The 16,117-nt window shown below is 42.4% G+C and overlaps 1 protein-coding gene across 1 annotated transcript; it reads right to left on the bottom strand.

The window, feature by feature from the left end:
- Positions 1–530: 530 nt before the first annotated feature.
- On the bottom strand, positions 531–15,767 carry LOC106560322 (gelsolin). Its single transcript, XM_014123122.2, has 16 exons — positions 15,508–15,767; positions 8,859–9,043; positions 8,311–8,465; positions 7,027–7,188; positions 5,764–5,913; positions 5,291–5,380; positions 4,913–5,134; positions 4,439–4,654; positions 3,685–3,818; positions 3,447–3,537; positions 3,035–3,205; positions 2,536–2,713; positions 2,079–2,194; positions 1,919–1,996; positions 1,542–1,602; positions 531–1,263 (listed from the first exon to the last, which is right to left on the bottom strand). The coding sequence occupies exons 2-16, from the start codon at positions 9,037–9,039 to the stop codon at positions 1,103–1,105; spliced, it is 2,166 nt and encodes a 721-aa protein (XP_013978597.1). The 5' UTR covers positions 9,040–9,043; positions 15,508–15,767; the 3' UTR covers positions 531–1,102.
- Between the last annotated feature and the right edge of the window lie 350 nt (positions 15,768–16,117).

The following is a 16,117-nucleotide window of genomic DNA, read 5'->3' as shown; positions in this document are numbered from 1 at the left end:
AAACTAGAGAGTAACCAGGCTCTGAGATGTGTCCAGTCCTCTTCTGGCTGTGTACTGCCAAATTCTCTAAAATGACATTGGTTGCAGCTTATGGTAGAGAAATAAACATTACATTCTCTGTTAACAGTTCTGGTGGACATTCCTGCAGTCAGCATGCCAATTGCACACTCCCTCAAAAACTTGAGACATCTGTGGCATTGTGTTGTGTGACAAAATTGCACATTTTAGAGTGGCCTTTTATTGTCCCCAGCACAAGGTGCATCTGTGTAATGATCATGGGGTTTAATCAGTTTCTTGATATGCTACAGCTGTCAGATGGATGGATTATCTTGGCAAAGAATAAATGCTCACTAACAGGGATATAAACACATTTGTGCACAACATTTGAGAGTAATAAGCTTTTTGTGAGTATGGAACAATTCTGGGATCTTTTATTTCTGTTCATGAAACATGGGACCAACACTTTACATGTTGCGTTTATATTTTTGTTCAGTGTACATAATGCAAGACACAATAAAAAAAACACAACCTCCTTTCAAAAAGCAGGATGTTTAATTACAACAATCATCAAATCCCATAAAACCTGGTTGTTTCTCTTCAGAAGTACATTTTTATCGGATTCAGAGTAAAATTACGACAGTATACAAGCATGAAATAGACTTTGTTATGCTTATTTTTTTGCATATAAGATAGCAAAAGTGCATTTCCTCTGTTTGAGCATTGGCACTTGTTTCATTGAGAAGCCATACACTTATAAATGATAATAACAAAATAAAAACATAACATTTTCTGAGATTGGCACTCAGGCTATGCTTGGATGACTGTCTGTTTGTGCTATCATTCCAACTTCTTGTCACTCACTTTCATGACAAACATTTGGCTTGACAATACCAGCAATTGAGTATGCAAGAACACAAACAGATCTGAGACCAGGCTAATCCAATATAATGGACCAGACCAGTTTCATTGGGTTTATGGGACCAACTGCTTGCATATGTCTTGCAGATCTCTTGGCCTTGTGTTTTCAGGAGTAGCGGATAATGCAGGAGAAGAAGCCATGCGAGGGGAGGGAGCAGGAGGAAGTGGTTGAGCACAGTAAAGTTTAAAAGCGGGCGCGGATACGCTCCAGAGGGTCAGTTTCCCACAACTTGGGGTCCCAGGCCTGGAACCAGCCGGTGAAGGTTGGTGGTTCCATTCCCTGCTTGATCGTAGTGATGGCAATGCCCCGGCGACCAGAAGGGTCCGAATCCACATAGTCTTTGGCTGAAAGACAAGAAAGCTCTACATTAAGCTCCATAGATCAGTTTCACAAACTCGGTCTTGGCCTAGCACTACACAGCTGATTCAAATGATCAACTCATCATCAAGCTTTGATTCTTTGAATCTGCTGTGTAGTGCTAGGGGAAAAAACTAAACGGGGTGGCCCAGGACAGAGTTTGGGAAACCCTGCTATAGATTGACACTTTTTGTTAGTGACTACACTGAGGTAGTGATAGCGTGTATGCATCAACAACGGCCAATAGATTATTAATCAATCGTACCAATTTTTGCTGATCCGGTCCTTTCCACCTCATTGGCCTCGTTGCCGATCCAGAGGAAGATCTGTAAAAGTAAAAGAACAAATAGAATGACTAGAACGGCCATTCCCATTCAAATCAATGCTCCTTGATGGGTGGAGCGGCGGCCATATTGGGTGTACCCATGCCAAGAAGTATGTCATTCTTTTCTATGGCTTCAACCCTGCACCCTCAGGGGATCATGGGATAGGGAAACAATAAAAGCAGAATGTGGAGAGGGATTGGAGGATTGGACCACTTCCTTTAAAAACTATCATGGCAGGACTTCAGTTGTATCAGAGCCACTGGGATCATGTGGATTATACTGTATAATGGTCTTCAACTTCAGGCCAAGACCTTACCTGATCCCAAGTGTCCAGAAGCATGATGTCATCAGTTGCCAAGTCTGACTGGTTGAAATCTCCAGGCACCTCCTCAGCCTGAGAGAGAGAGATGAATACAGAGTATCCTTCACAATAAAATATTCCATCCCTACACTAAGAGAAATCCCCCTCTACTCACTATGAGCCTGCCAGTCTTGTTAGAGCAGCCAAACAGGCGTGGTGGCTTAACCATCTTCTGCAGACTCCTAGAGGTCTGGTACTCCTTCTTCCCTCCCAGAGCAGACCAGAACCCAGCTGGAGGAGGATGCGGAACAATACAATATGGTACATCAGAAACACTCATCATACCAGTATGGAAAACAAGTTTCATTCAATGCAAATTAAGGAAAATCGGAAAAATTAACTATAAAGGGGCCGGCAATGACATTTGCCTCAAAAACAAAAAGTAGCTCTAGAAAAACACACAAATAAATTAAAGTGAGTAATTTTGTAATGACTGTTCACATGTATTATTTGCTAATAAAAGTGCTACAATAAACGTATTTAAAATAGAAAAACCTAATGTAAATGAATCCTATCATCACTAAAATATGTTATGTTATGCCTGTGATTAGGTGTAAGACTAAAACACCCACCTGGCTCCTTGCCCTCTGACACCTCAGTGGCACTTCCTCCTCCCAGGAAAGAGGTGACGAATTGGGCTGCAGCCAGCTCCTCCTCAGTGGCCCCCACTCCCCTCCACAGGAACACAGTGTTAGGGGACTTCAGCACAAACACATCATTGGTGTTCAGGAATGCAGCAGAGGGCTCCACCTGGATAGGAGAGAATGGGAGCGAGGGAGTGATAGCGAGAGAAAGAAGTGGTGAGGTACTCATATCCTATAATTCTCCTCAGTTACTTTATTAACTGGCAGAATATACATTTTTCCTTTCTCATATTCCTTATGTAACTTCATAACTTCTGCCCTAATTTAAAGTAATCAGGATCATTCAAAATATCAGTGGTTAGTACTGTAGGTTGTGTATGTTGTGTGATCACCTAAACCTACATAGGCCTTCAGTGTGTGTGTGTGTATATATGTATGCAACCAATACATTTTGATTTGATTTGTATATGTTGTATGACTGACTGACCTCTACAGCCCGTGTGGCCCTGGTGGAGCTCTGGCGGATGTGGAAGAGGCGTGTGGAGCCCACCCTGCTCTGGCCCCCCTTACGGGACGTCCCTCCCAGGTGGATCACCATGGGCTTACCCTTGAACAGACTCATCAGGTGGGCCGGCTCCTGGCCCTGAGTCACACGCACCTGGAGGAGAGAGTAGGAGAGGAGACACTTCAGCATATCCGTCAAACCACAGAATAGGATCGACACACACAAGAGGCTGGAACCTGCACAGGGTCAGCCACAGAGCAGTGCCTCTGGAGCCTTCACAAGTCCAACCATTTAAGTCAAGACAATGATATACAGAAACCCCCTTCTTATGACATATGTGATGTGATTAAATAAGACATATCTGTTATGAATATTGTCTGAATTAGTATTTTACCTGGACAGGAGACCCTCCCATGGAGTCATCCAGCCTGACAGTCAGGAAGGCAGAGGCAGCCAGCTCATCCTGAGTACACTTCAGCCCCTGCCTGCAATCATCAATCAATCAATCTTACAGGGATATGAATAGGGACAAACACAGAGAACGGATGTGCTCCTGCCTCCAGCAGAGCTAGGCCTATAGCTTAAGCATGATTATGTCTCCCTCTTGTGGCGACATGGTGAACAATACTCACCAGGTGTAGATGATATGCTGCTCCCTGCCTCCCAGGCGGTAGCTGTACAGGACCAGGTAGCAGTCACCTCCATAAAACTGGCCATAGCTGGAGGGGTCCACTGGCACCTGGTCACCATCCTCCACACGCCACACCTGAGGAGGAAATCCATCGCCTTTACATTACGACATACACTGAGTGTACAAAATATTAATAACACATTCCTAATATTGAGTTGCACCCCAACTTTTGCCCTCAGAACTGCCTCAATTCGTCGAGCATGGACTCTACAAGGTATTGAAAGCGTTCCACAGGGATGCTGGCCCATGCGGACTCAAATGCTTCCAACAGTTGTGTCAAGGATGTCCTTTGGGTGTTGTACCATTCTTGATAGGGGCGCAACTTTGGTTTTAGAAGTGGGGAGACAAGTTACAAGAGTGCTCCACATCCCACCAGCAGAAATAGCCTGGCAGCTGGCAGAGAGAGGTGGCATGACACCAGAAATGAAACCTAATGTGTTCATAATGTTTTGTACACTCACTGTACTTCTCCCAGTGTGTCATGTTCTACATTAAACCCACCAGGAGTAGTAGAGTTAGATCAGTATTTCCCAAACCTCTCCTCCAGTACCTATGCAAAAGATACAACTGAATGCATTCAATTGAAATGTACAACTGACTAGGTATCCCGTTTCCCTTTCCCAGCCAGTGCCACTTGTTTTAAATAGTCCTGAGTTAGATCATCGTATGTTATCACTACTCTCTTCCAGCCGTACCTGAACCTTCCCGGATCCGTCATCCACCATGCCGTGCTGGGCTGCCATGGTCTTGTTGGTGTGCAGGCCGGAGGAGTCAAAGGGGACCTGCACCACCTTGGCGATACGCCCCAAGCTGTAGGCCTGGCCTGGGCCCGTGGTCTGGTCCTTATCCTTCCAGTTACAGAAGAACTGCTTGAACAGGGTGGTCTCTCCTCCGCCTGGCAACACCTGGACCTGTAGAATAAAATAGAGTAGACTTCAAAGGACTTGATCAGTCCACAGATCTGAGAGGATGTTGATGGGATGTGGAGTGGTGGCTGTCATGGAATGCCATTTCCCTTATGTATGGAAAATGCCGGACCAGGGGGATTAACATGTGCTCTTCCGGAGTTGGCTGTGTTACCACTTGAGAGTAACTTCCCAAATATGGGTACAAGTTCAGAATATTCAAGGCAGCAGTAGTGACGGGGGAGAAGTTTGATGTAACGTTACCTGAGTGTGTCTGGGGTACTTCTTCTCCTTGATGAACTGCTCTGCGGCCTTCATGGCAGCATTGCGTTCAGCTGTGTTGGCACTAGGTCCTTTCCAGATGAAGATCTTGCTGTCCACTCCATTGTCCAGAATGTAACACTCACTGGGGGAAAGCATTTCTTGTTTAAAGGGGCTGGTCTGGGCCACCACTGATGCCTTCATGGAGCCGGCCGCATCAGAGATCTACAATACATCTTTATTCATCAATATTATACAGAGACAACGGAAATGGATACTTTTGCTGTCACAGTGCGCAGCGCAGCACCATGCCATAACACACACACACACACACACACACACACGTCAGACTGGGAGCATCACAAGGCTGCAAATCTTTACCATGTAGAGAGCTCCCTTCTTCTGGTTGGATCTATCAACAGACTCGTCATCAGGGCTTCCTGCAGGGATGTTGGGTTTGGGCCCTAGAGCCTAAAAATAAACACAATCACAACAATGCTTCATGTCATGAATAAGGGGAAATAAGTCATAGACAAGTTAATCAGCTCTGCCTAAGAAGTCCCAGTGCACTCCTCTAAAAAGGTTCCAGCATTGCATAAAATACCTTGTATATAGTTTATGACCACCATGCAAGACTAGGAACAACTCCTTACCCTTTAAATGCATTGAATGAGATAAGGTCGTACCAGAGCGCATAATAATGCCAGATGCCAGTAACCATCCCTCTCATATTCTCTGACCCTTCCAATGTAACAGGGTCAGGAAGTGGTGGTGAAGGTAGCTATCCTCCCTCCGCGATCATCTGTGTGTGTGGGTGTGTGTTGTGCGTGTGTGTGAGAGAGAGAGTTACTCACGTCGATGACAGCCTGTGGCTCTCCTCCCTCCTCAATCATCAGCAGCGTGGCACGGCCATTCCTCTCGTTGTCACGGACATCGATGGCCACCTGGGATGCCTTCAGACGCTCAAATCTGTTGCACTCGCTGCCACACCACTGGAAGATGTCCTGAGAATAGAAACAAAAGCTGTCTGAATGGCCATGACTCAGACTAAGGGAAGAGACTCTTGCCTTTATGCATAAGGGAGAGTGGGGTAAGTTGAGCCAAATGGGTACGACAAGCCACCCTTGTTTATAGGAAACCATACACAAAATGTATCGTTTGATAAGCAAGTCAGGCCCAAAAAACAGTTTTTTTTGTGTTAGAGGTTTCATGATGCTTGTATCTAAACCAAATTAGATACTTTTAAGATTGTTCTATACATCAGTTGAGGCCTCTATAAGCTTAAATATACCTAGCATGGAAGTGCATCCTTGTAGCTGCGTGGGCTAATTTAGTCAAAATATTTGCCTTGGGGTAAGTTGAGCCAATGGCAAGTTAAGCAAATTGAAGTGTTTTCTTTCCTGGGGTAATGCAAGGCATTATCCCTGGGATATGAGGTAACAACAGGACCTGGCCTATGTTAAAAGTGTTGAAAAATAATGTTTGTTAGGTGTTAAACCTGTGTTAAAATATTCTTAGAATTATTAAAAGACAAAAAAGCGATTGTGTTGAATTGTGTTTGGGAAAAAAAGCTAGACATGGTTTTAAAAAGGTAGTGCTAATATTTAATTCAGCACATTCATTTGTAGGCGGTTTAACTTACCCTGTCCCGGGGCTCAACTTACCCCACACCCTGGGTAAGCCGTGCCAGGAGACCACGTTTTTGGACATGCAATGTTTTCAAGACGGTAACGTTTACATGAATTCTGATTATTCCCAGGGATACAGACCATCCTAAAATATATGTAGATATCTTTGTTAGACAGAATACTATATTTCCCTTGACGGCGTGATGCTGAATGAACAAAATGGCTCAACATATCCCACTCTCCCCTACTTATACATGCTCATGCATGATCCACAAAATAACAACTGGGGTATCTCATTCTTTGGAGAGGGCTGTCAAATCACCCTCATTACACATATGCAAACATTGTGCATGTGGGATCATTGTGTTTCTGCCTATGTGACAATCCCCTTATGTAGCATTGGCCAAGTTCAACACACGAGTCTGGTTGAGGAGACTTAGTAACATATCATAATTTAGCTTAGTCACCAATAGGCTATCCCAGCCTCACCTTTCCTAGGTCGATGATGAAACAGTCTCCTCTGTTGAAGCTGGACCAGGACATGTCTACCTCTGTGGCCCTGATGGCCCTGCGGCCCTTGATGTGCAGCAGACGCTTGACGTTCATGTCGTTGGTCACTACGTGCTGGAAGCCAGAGGCCACCCCACCTTGCTGAAGGACAGAGAATGAAAATAGTGTATCAGGTTAACAAAGCTAACAATAATACATTGCTTATAAGAAGTGTATATTTATGTTACATACTGCATGTTATACTCCAACGTCATTGTCAGCAACTTTGTTCAGAGTAGTAAGTAAACATTTACTTCCATAGCTTCCTCTACTTGCCAATCCAAAAGCCAATGTAAAATCTTGCCAGACATGTAGCCATTTGGCTTTCTGGAATTAGACCCATATGTGTCCTCCCTTAGCCTGTCCATCATTTGAAACTCTCCATGGCAACCCTCTATATCGACTGCAGATGCTAAATCTTAAATACACACATTACTATAAATAGCACAGTTACCTTTTTAGCAAATCCCTCTTTTGTGCATGTACAGCTTCAAATATGTGCAACATGTGTCATGACTCATTAGTATTTCAATACTTTGATGGGTGTGTTGCTGTTGTTCTCACTAGAGTACTGATTGATACACATTTTACTATCCTTTAACTGGACGCTGGTAATCAATAGCTGTGAAATTGAGTCTCATTAGTCAACAAGTTCAAATGGGACTCCACTCTACTTACCAATACTTAACCTAATGAGAAACCCATGCACATTCTTTTTGATAATTACCCTTCTCTTCAAATTCATTGGGGTTCAATGTCACTGACATACTTAGAGAAGTATAGTAGTGGGATGTATAACAACAGAGTAAGCATCTAAGTGCTGGAAAGGGAAACCAAAGCTATACTGGGGTTGTCATGCGAGACACAGCGAGACATTTTTAAAAGGATGTGCAGTACTGTATTTATTAAGGATCCCCATTAGCTGCTGCCTTAGCAGCAGCTACTCTTTCCGGGCTCCAAACACATTAAGGCACTTACATCACGCATAAAACAAAATATAAAATACATAATTGAACATAATTACACCACCACATATCTACAATACTAAATGTATAATACCACCATACAACAATATTAAAATATATGTGTGTGTGTAGAGTGTGCGTGCTAGCGTGTGTGGGTATCTTTATTTAACCAAGAAACACTCAAGGTTTTTCTATGGTGATCTGATCTAAGCTGATATGCCCAACTGTCTCTCCGAGATGTTATTCTGTAATATCTAACCTTGTACTTGATGCCAGACTTGAAGTAACCCAGGAAGGTGAGAGACTCGTTGTTCTGCACCTCTCTGAACTGGACCGGGTCTCCGCCCAGGAAATCATCCAGCTGGGTGGTAAAGATGGCCGCCGCACCTTTCTCATCCTGAGAACTCTCACTTCCTGTGGTATCAGCCAATAGAGACGTGGGGAGTTGAGGAAGAAGACCAATGGGAAAGTCCATATGAACATACAGAACGGTGTATGGTAAAGTTTCCCCTAGGTGCAGTTCTTGGATCAGTTTAGCATTTGTCCTACTAATGGTTAAGGTTAGGATTGCTGATCCTAGATCTGTACATAGGGGTAACTTCTCCCCGGAGCATACACAACAATACAAGGGAGGAACCTTTTAGTTAATTATCAAATAGATATGACAAGTGAACAGGTATGTATCTTTTGATAACCCTTATCACTATGTGGGCATTTCCTGCATGTATAGGATAATGGTTAAAAGGCACAGCCTGAGTGACCATGGTGATAAGCTATATCAATCGGGTAACCAGCTCTCTCTCTCACCCAGCCACATGTGGATGTAGTATGAGGGGGCGGCAGTGGTGTAGAGAAGAACGTAACAGTCTCCGGTGAAGAAGTTCCCGTGGAGCTGTTTAAGAACCGGCTTCAGATCCATCTTCTCCACGCGCCACACCTGAAGACCAGGCTCCTTCCCTGCAGTCTGAAATTCCTTATGGAACACCATGGTTCTGGAGAGGAGGAGAAACAAAGTAACATTTCATACTTGAGCTTGCCGTAGTTAGGACTTCAACAATGTTATGTAATAGTAACCAACCCCTATCTTGATCCACTACTCTACAAGCCATCTAACTATTTCCGCCTTGATCTAATTCTCTGTTTGGTGAGTGCTATACAAGGTGACTGTCATTACCACTGACAAACACAAAAACCCCTCAGTGATGTCAAAGATATGATGGAAACTTATGGCTCTTTATCACCTGTTATGGAGGACTTTAAATCAAATCAATGTTTATTGGTCGCGTACACAGATTTGCAAATGTTATTGCAGGTACTGAAAAATGCTTATGCTTCTAGCTCCAACAGTGTAGTAATATTTAGCAATATAACAACAATACACACAATCAAAAATTGCACAAAATATCAGAATGAGCGTCTGTAGTGTGAAAGGTTAATCTATGGCGCTAATAATTGTCACCCCTTCTCCCGCTCCAGCGCTCGATGTCACCGGTCTACTTACCACCGGTCCTGGCAACCCACATTACACACACCTGGCAACCATCAATACGCACACCTGCGCCCCATCGTTATGCATACCTGGACTTCATCATCACCTTTATTACTCTCCCTTTATTTAGCCCTCAGTATTCAGGCAGTATTGGTTTTGTTTTCATGTCCAGTACGCTTCTCTTGTTTTTTATATCTTCATGTTCTTTGTTATTAAACTCACCAACTGCACTTGCTTCCTGATTCTCTGCATCTATGTTACGATAATGGAAGTTTATGTACTAAAGTAGGTTTCATAATACACTACTGCTATGGTGTGCTGTCATATGTGTATGAGGATAATTGCTGTATGTCACAAGTAATGTCATATATGTCATATAGTTCCATTGAATCCTTATAGGATCCTTAATAACCTCGACGGGATCGGTTTCCCCCCACGGGATGGTTGAGCTAACATGTGCTAATGTGATTAGCATGACGTTTTAAGTAACAAGAACATTTCCCAGGACATAGACACATCTAATATGGGCAGAAAGCTTAGATTAACAAGCATTTAACTGCACTGTCCAATTTACATGAGCTATTACAGTGAAAGAATACCATGCTATTGTTTGAGGAGAGTGCACAGTTATGAACTTCAAAATGTATTAATTAACCAATTAGGCACATTTGGGCAGTCTTGATGCAACATTTTGAACAGAAATGCAATGGTTCATTGGATCAGTATAAAGCTTTGCACATACACTGCTGCCATCTAGTGGCCAAATATTGCACCTAGATTCCTAAGTCATACACTACCAGTCCAAAGTTATTCAGGGGTTTTTCTTTATTTTGACTATTTTCTACATTGAAGAATAATAGTGAAGCCATCAAAACAATGAAATAACACATATGGAATGTGTAGTAACCAAAAAAGTATTAAACAAATCAAAATATATTTTATATGAGATTCTTCAAATAGCCACCCTTTGCACACTCTTGGCATTCTCTCAACCATTTTCACCTGGAATGCTTTTCCAACAGTCTTGAAGGAGTTCCCACATATGCTGAGCACTTGTTGGCTGCTTTTCCTTCACTCTGCGGTTCGACTCATCCCAAACCATCTCAATTTGGTTGAGGTCGGGTGATTGTGGATGCCAGGTCATCTGATGCAGCACCATCACTCCCCTTCTTTGTCAAATAGCCCTTACCAAGCCTGGAGGTGTGTTGGGTCATTGTCCTGTTGAAAAACAAATGATAGTCCCACTAAGCCCAAACCAGATGGGATGGCGTATCGCTGCAGAATGCTGTGGTAGCCATGCTGGTTAAGTGTGCCTTGAATTCTAAATAAATCAGACTGTGTCACCAGCAAAGCACCCCCACACCATAACACCACTTCCTCCATGCTTTACGGTGGAAAATACACATGTGGAGATCATCCGTTCACTCACACCGCGTCTCACAAAGACAGGGTGGTTGGAACCAATCTCCAACTTGGACTCGAGACCAAAGGACACATTTCCACCAGTCTAATGTCCATTTCTCGTGTTTCTTGGCCCAAGCAAGTGTCTTCTTCTTGTTGGTGTATTTTAGTAGTGGTTCCCTTACAGCAACTCAACCATGAAGGCCTGATTCACACAGTCTCCTCTGAACCGTTGATGTTGAGATTTATCTGTTACTTGAACTCTGTGAAGCATTTATTTGGGCTGCAATTTCTGAGGCTGGTAACGCTAATGAACTTACCCTCTGCAGCAGAGGTAACTCTGGGTCTTCCATTCCTGTGGCGGTCCTCATGAGAGCCAGTTTCATCATAGCGCTTGATGGTTTTTGCGATTGCACTTGAAGAAACTTTCAAAGTTCTTGATATTTTCCGGATTGACTGACCTTCATATCTTAAAGTAATGATGGACTGTCATTTCTCTTTGCTTATTTGAGCTGTTCTTGCCATAATATGGACTTGGTCTTTTACCAAATAGGGCTATCTTCTGTATATCCCCCCTACCTTGTCACAACACAACTGATTGGCTCAAACGTATTAAGGAAAGAGTTTCCACAAATTAACTTTTAAGAAGGCACACCTGTTAATTGAAATGCATTCCAGGTGACTACGTCATGAAGCTGGTTGAGAGAATGCCAAGAGTGTGCAAAGCTATCATGAAGGCAAAGGGTGACTATTTGAAGAATCTCAAATATAAAATATATTTTGATTTGTCTAACACTTTTTTGGTTACTACATGATTCCATGTGTTATTTCATAGTTTTGATATCTTCACTATTATCCTACAATGTAGAAAATAGTAAAAAAAAAAAAAAAAACCTTGAATGAGTAGGTGTTCTAAAACTGTATATTGGCCTTTCTCTTGCATTTCAAAGAAGGAACAAACAAATAAATAAAACGCATGTTTTTTCTTTATACGGGAACACTTAAACAACACAATGCAACTCTAAGTCAATCACACTTCTGTGAAATCAAACTGTCCACTTAGGAAGCAACACTGATTGACAATAAATGTCACATGCTGTTGTGCAAATGGAATAGACAACAGGTGGAAATTATAGGCAATTAGCAAGACACCCCCAATAAAGGAGTGGTTCTGCAGGTGGTGACCACAGACCACTTCTCAGTTCCTATGCTTCCTGGCTGATGTTTTGGTCTCTTTTGAATTCTGGCGGTGCTTTCATTCTAGTGGTAGCATGAGACGGAGTCTACAACCCACACAAGTGGCTCAGGTACTGCAGCTCATCCAGGATGGCACATCAATGCGAGCTGTGGCAAGAAGGTTTGCTGTGTCTGTCAGCGTAGTGACCAGAGCATGGAGGCGCTGCCAGGAGACAGGCCAGTACATCAGGAGATGTGGAGGAGGCCGTAGGAGGGCAACAACCCAGCAGCAGGACCGCTACCTCCGCCTTTGTGCAAGGTGGAGCAGGAGGAGCACTGCCAGAGCCCTGCAAAATGACCTCCAGCAGCGACAAATGTGCATGTGTCTGCTCAAACGGTCAGAAACAGACTCCATGAGGGTGGTATGAGGGCCCGACGTCCACAGGTGGGGGTTGTGCTTACAGTCCAACACCGTGCAGGACGTTTGGCATTTTCCAGAGAACACCAAGATTGGCAAATTCGCCACTGGCACTCTGTGCTCTTCACAGATGAAAGCAGGTTCACACTGAGCACATGTGACAGACGTGACAGAGTCTGGAGACGCCGTGGAGAATGTTCTGCTGCCTGCAACATCCTCCAGCATGACCGGTTTGGCGGTGGGTCAGTCATGGTGTGGGGTGGCATTTCTTTGGGGGGCCGCACAGCCCTCCATGTGCTCGCCAGAGGTAGCCTGACTGCCATTAGGTACCGAGATGAGATCCTCAGACCCCTTGTGAGACCATATGCTGGTGCGGTTGGCCCTGGGTTCCTCCTAATGCAAGACAATGCTAGACCTCATGTGGCTGGAGTGTCAGCAGTTCCTGCAAGAGGAAGGCATTGATGCTATGGACTGGCCCGCCCGTTCCCCAGACCTGAATCCAATTGAGCACATCTGGGACATCATGTCTCGCTCCATCCACCAACGCCACGTTGCACCACAGACTGTCCAGGAGTTGGCGGATGCTTTAGTCCAGGTCTGGGAGGAGATCCCTCAGGAGACCATCCGCCACCTCATCAGGAGCATGCCCAGGCGTTGTAGGGAGGTCATACAGGCACGTGGAGGCCACACACACTGCTGAGCCTCATTTTGACTTGTTTTAAGGACATTACATCAAAGTTGGATCAGCCTGTAGTGTGGTTTTCCACTTTAATTTTGAGTGTGACTCCAAATCCACCTCCATGGGTTGATAAATTGGATTTCCATTGATTATTTTTGTGTGATTTTGTTGTCAGCACATTGAACTATGTAAAGAAAAAAGTATTTAATAAGATTATTTCTTTCATTCAGATGTAGGATGTGTTGTTTAAGTGTTCCCTTTATTTTTTTGAGCAGTATATTATCTTTTACCAGATCTATGTGTTATATTCTCCTACATTAATTTCACATTTCTACGAACTTCAAAGTGTTTCCTTTCAAATGGTTTCAAGAATATGCATATCCTTGCTTCAGGTCCTGAGCTACAGGCAGTTAGATTTGGGTATGTCATTTTAGGCAAAATTTTGAAAAAAAGTGTCCGATCTTTAAGAGGTTTTAATACACAACACAGGGCAAAGCTTCCCATTCTCAGTGAATGTTTTCCTCAGGTAAACAGAGGTAATTGTTGGCCCACCGAAGAGAAGGCCATATGAACAGTATTATTTACATAAGACAGGTGTGTGTTCTGTGGAATGGCCCACCATAATGGCAGCAGATACCAGGGTGTCTGTTTGTTGGAGACCAATCATTATTTTCTTGGACAGTTTATCCTTACTATGGATGTCTTCCAGTCCACATCATTAAAACCAAAATGTTATGTGTGCTTGAATTTATAAACTTATGTCTTTATTACTGGAAGTATATGAGAGTATATCTCTCATATTGGACTTAACATAAAACCTGTTACTTTACTATTATTACTCCTTTATTGACAATTGTGTGTCTAACTACGCTTTGTTCCAAATGGCACCCTAATCCCTATATAGTGCAATACTTTTGACCAGAGCACTAAATCTGTGTTGATCTAGGGTGGTGGTGCAAAGAGAGTGAATTAAGTGACCCTGATTGACTCATGGGAGAACTTGGAACAGTAGCTCTCTCACTTTCTCTCCAAATTGACGGTTTGGAAGACTGATCCTTTTCTCAACAATCCAGCAACTGAAAATGTACAGTACTTGTCCATTTCACCATACAAGCAGGAATTACATAATATCAATATATCTTTCCTGCAGCCATGTTTTGATTGAAGCTTTTTGTGAGATTGGATAAGAAGAGACATTTCTCCCAAGGAAGGAATCTGTAAACATATGCCCATTTGTGACCCATTTGTTCCTCTAACCAATTATCCTCTAGTATTCCCCTAGCAGCTTGTTTCCTATGTGGTGCTACTGGATGAGTTCTGGGTTCATTCTGGTCGAGGATGACTCAACACAAAACCACTTCAGAACACAGATGACAAAAACTATAGGATTCATGACCCTCAAAAAATGGTATGTAAGATTGAGACAAACATGATAAGAATAGATTATATATTTAATTCATTAATTAAATTCATATGAATGATCAGTCATTAGAATATTACATTCACAATCTTATTGTGCAAAAAAGCATCAACATACAGAGAGATAGATGACGGACTTATTTTTTTGTTCAAATCCTTGTCTATAATATTTCTAACTCATATGCCAGTGTTTGTAACTTTCCATATTCTCTAGTCAACATGTTGACACAGCAACTCAATTAAGCAATCAAATGGAGAACTGTAGCCTACAAGTCTTTTAATCTCTGTTAATTCCGCTGCAAGATATGACATGACTCACATTACAAGGACTGTTTTTGAGTAGGTTTTTTCCCTCTTGGATTCATGTGATTCCAGCCAGCCGACACGCACTACAATTTAAAAGGCACAGTGGCAGTAAATTCACGAAATGATTAATGAAATAGAAGCGTATCTAAGTTCTATTTATTTTTTTACTTACATTTTCGAACAAACAGTTATTTTTAACTACGATTGGCCACTCTACACATTTTGAGTGAATTAACATAATCTTGACATCTATTTAAAATAGCGAAAGACATCTAGCCTAGGCTACCTGATATGAGTTTACAGCGCAACTGCAATATGATAAAGCATATCTCTACCGGCAGCAACATTCTACTTCAATACTTAAGATTCTGATAATAAACAACTTTATAGTTTAGTTCTTGTCTCTAAAGAAGCTACAGAAATTAGTATGTTTCCTATTTTCCATGAACATAGGCTTTCTTTTTTTCCCGATCAATTTATGTACTTATTTTACAAATCTATGTGTATCCTTATTGTATGAGAACAGTTGATGTATAGTTATAAAATGTTGTATTATAAAAATGTTTACCTGTTAGTAGAAAACGCTCGAAGATGAACTCAGTAGCAAAGTCAGATTTGGATGTTGTGTAGTATTCCTGATTGTGAAAAGATTGAATGTGAGAGAGGATATTATATAGCTGGAGGTCAGCGCTCGGAAAAGAAGAGGCGTCTCCGGACGCGCCCCAACCCACCTGCAAGTAACAACACGTCGTAAACATACCACTATAGGCCTACATTGAGTAAGGTACCAGTCATTGGCAACAGTGGCGGTTCAAGCTTGTATGGCTCCCTGGGCGGACCCCCACTTTAGCCCCCCCCCTCCACCCCCAACAACAACAAAAAGCACCATTCTGCACTGTAAATTTTATTCAGACATTTGGAACAACGCAAATAAATAATCATAACATTTAAAACTATCTAAATATAAAAAATATATACAAAAATAAGACTCATAAATATCAAAAAGTAACAAAGACAAATAGAAACAAATTGTAGTATATAAATATAAATAAAAAAGAGAATCAAATTATTACACTATTACCCTATTGCTAACAAAAAACACAAATAAAACTAAATTGCACAAATCCTATATCACACAAACAGAATAACACACTTATAAAGAAGAGAACCTGATTAGA

The sequence above is a fragment of the Salmo salar genome, chromosome ssa10 (assembly GCF_905237065.1).
Source record: "Salmo salar chromosome ssa10, Ssal_v3.1, whole genome shotgun sequence".
Classification (NCBI taxonomy): domain Eukaryota; kingdom Metazoa; phylum Chordata; class Actinopteri; order Salmoniformes; family Salmonidae; genus Salmo; species Salmo salar.
Note: the sequence above shows the minus strand (reverse complement) of the source record. Positions and strands in the feature narration are given on the sequence as shown.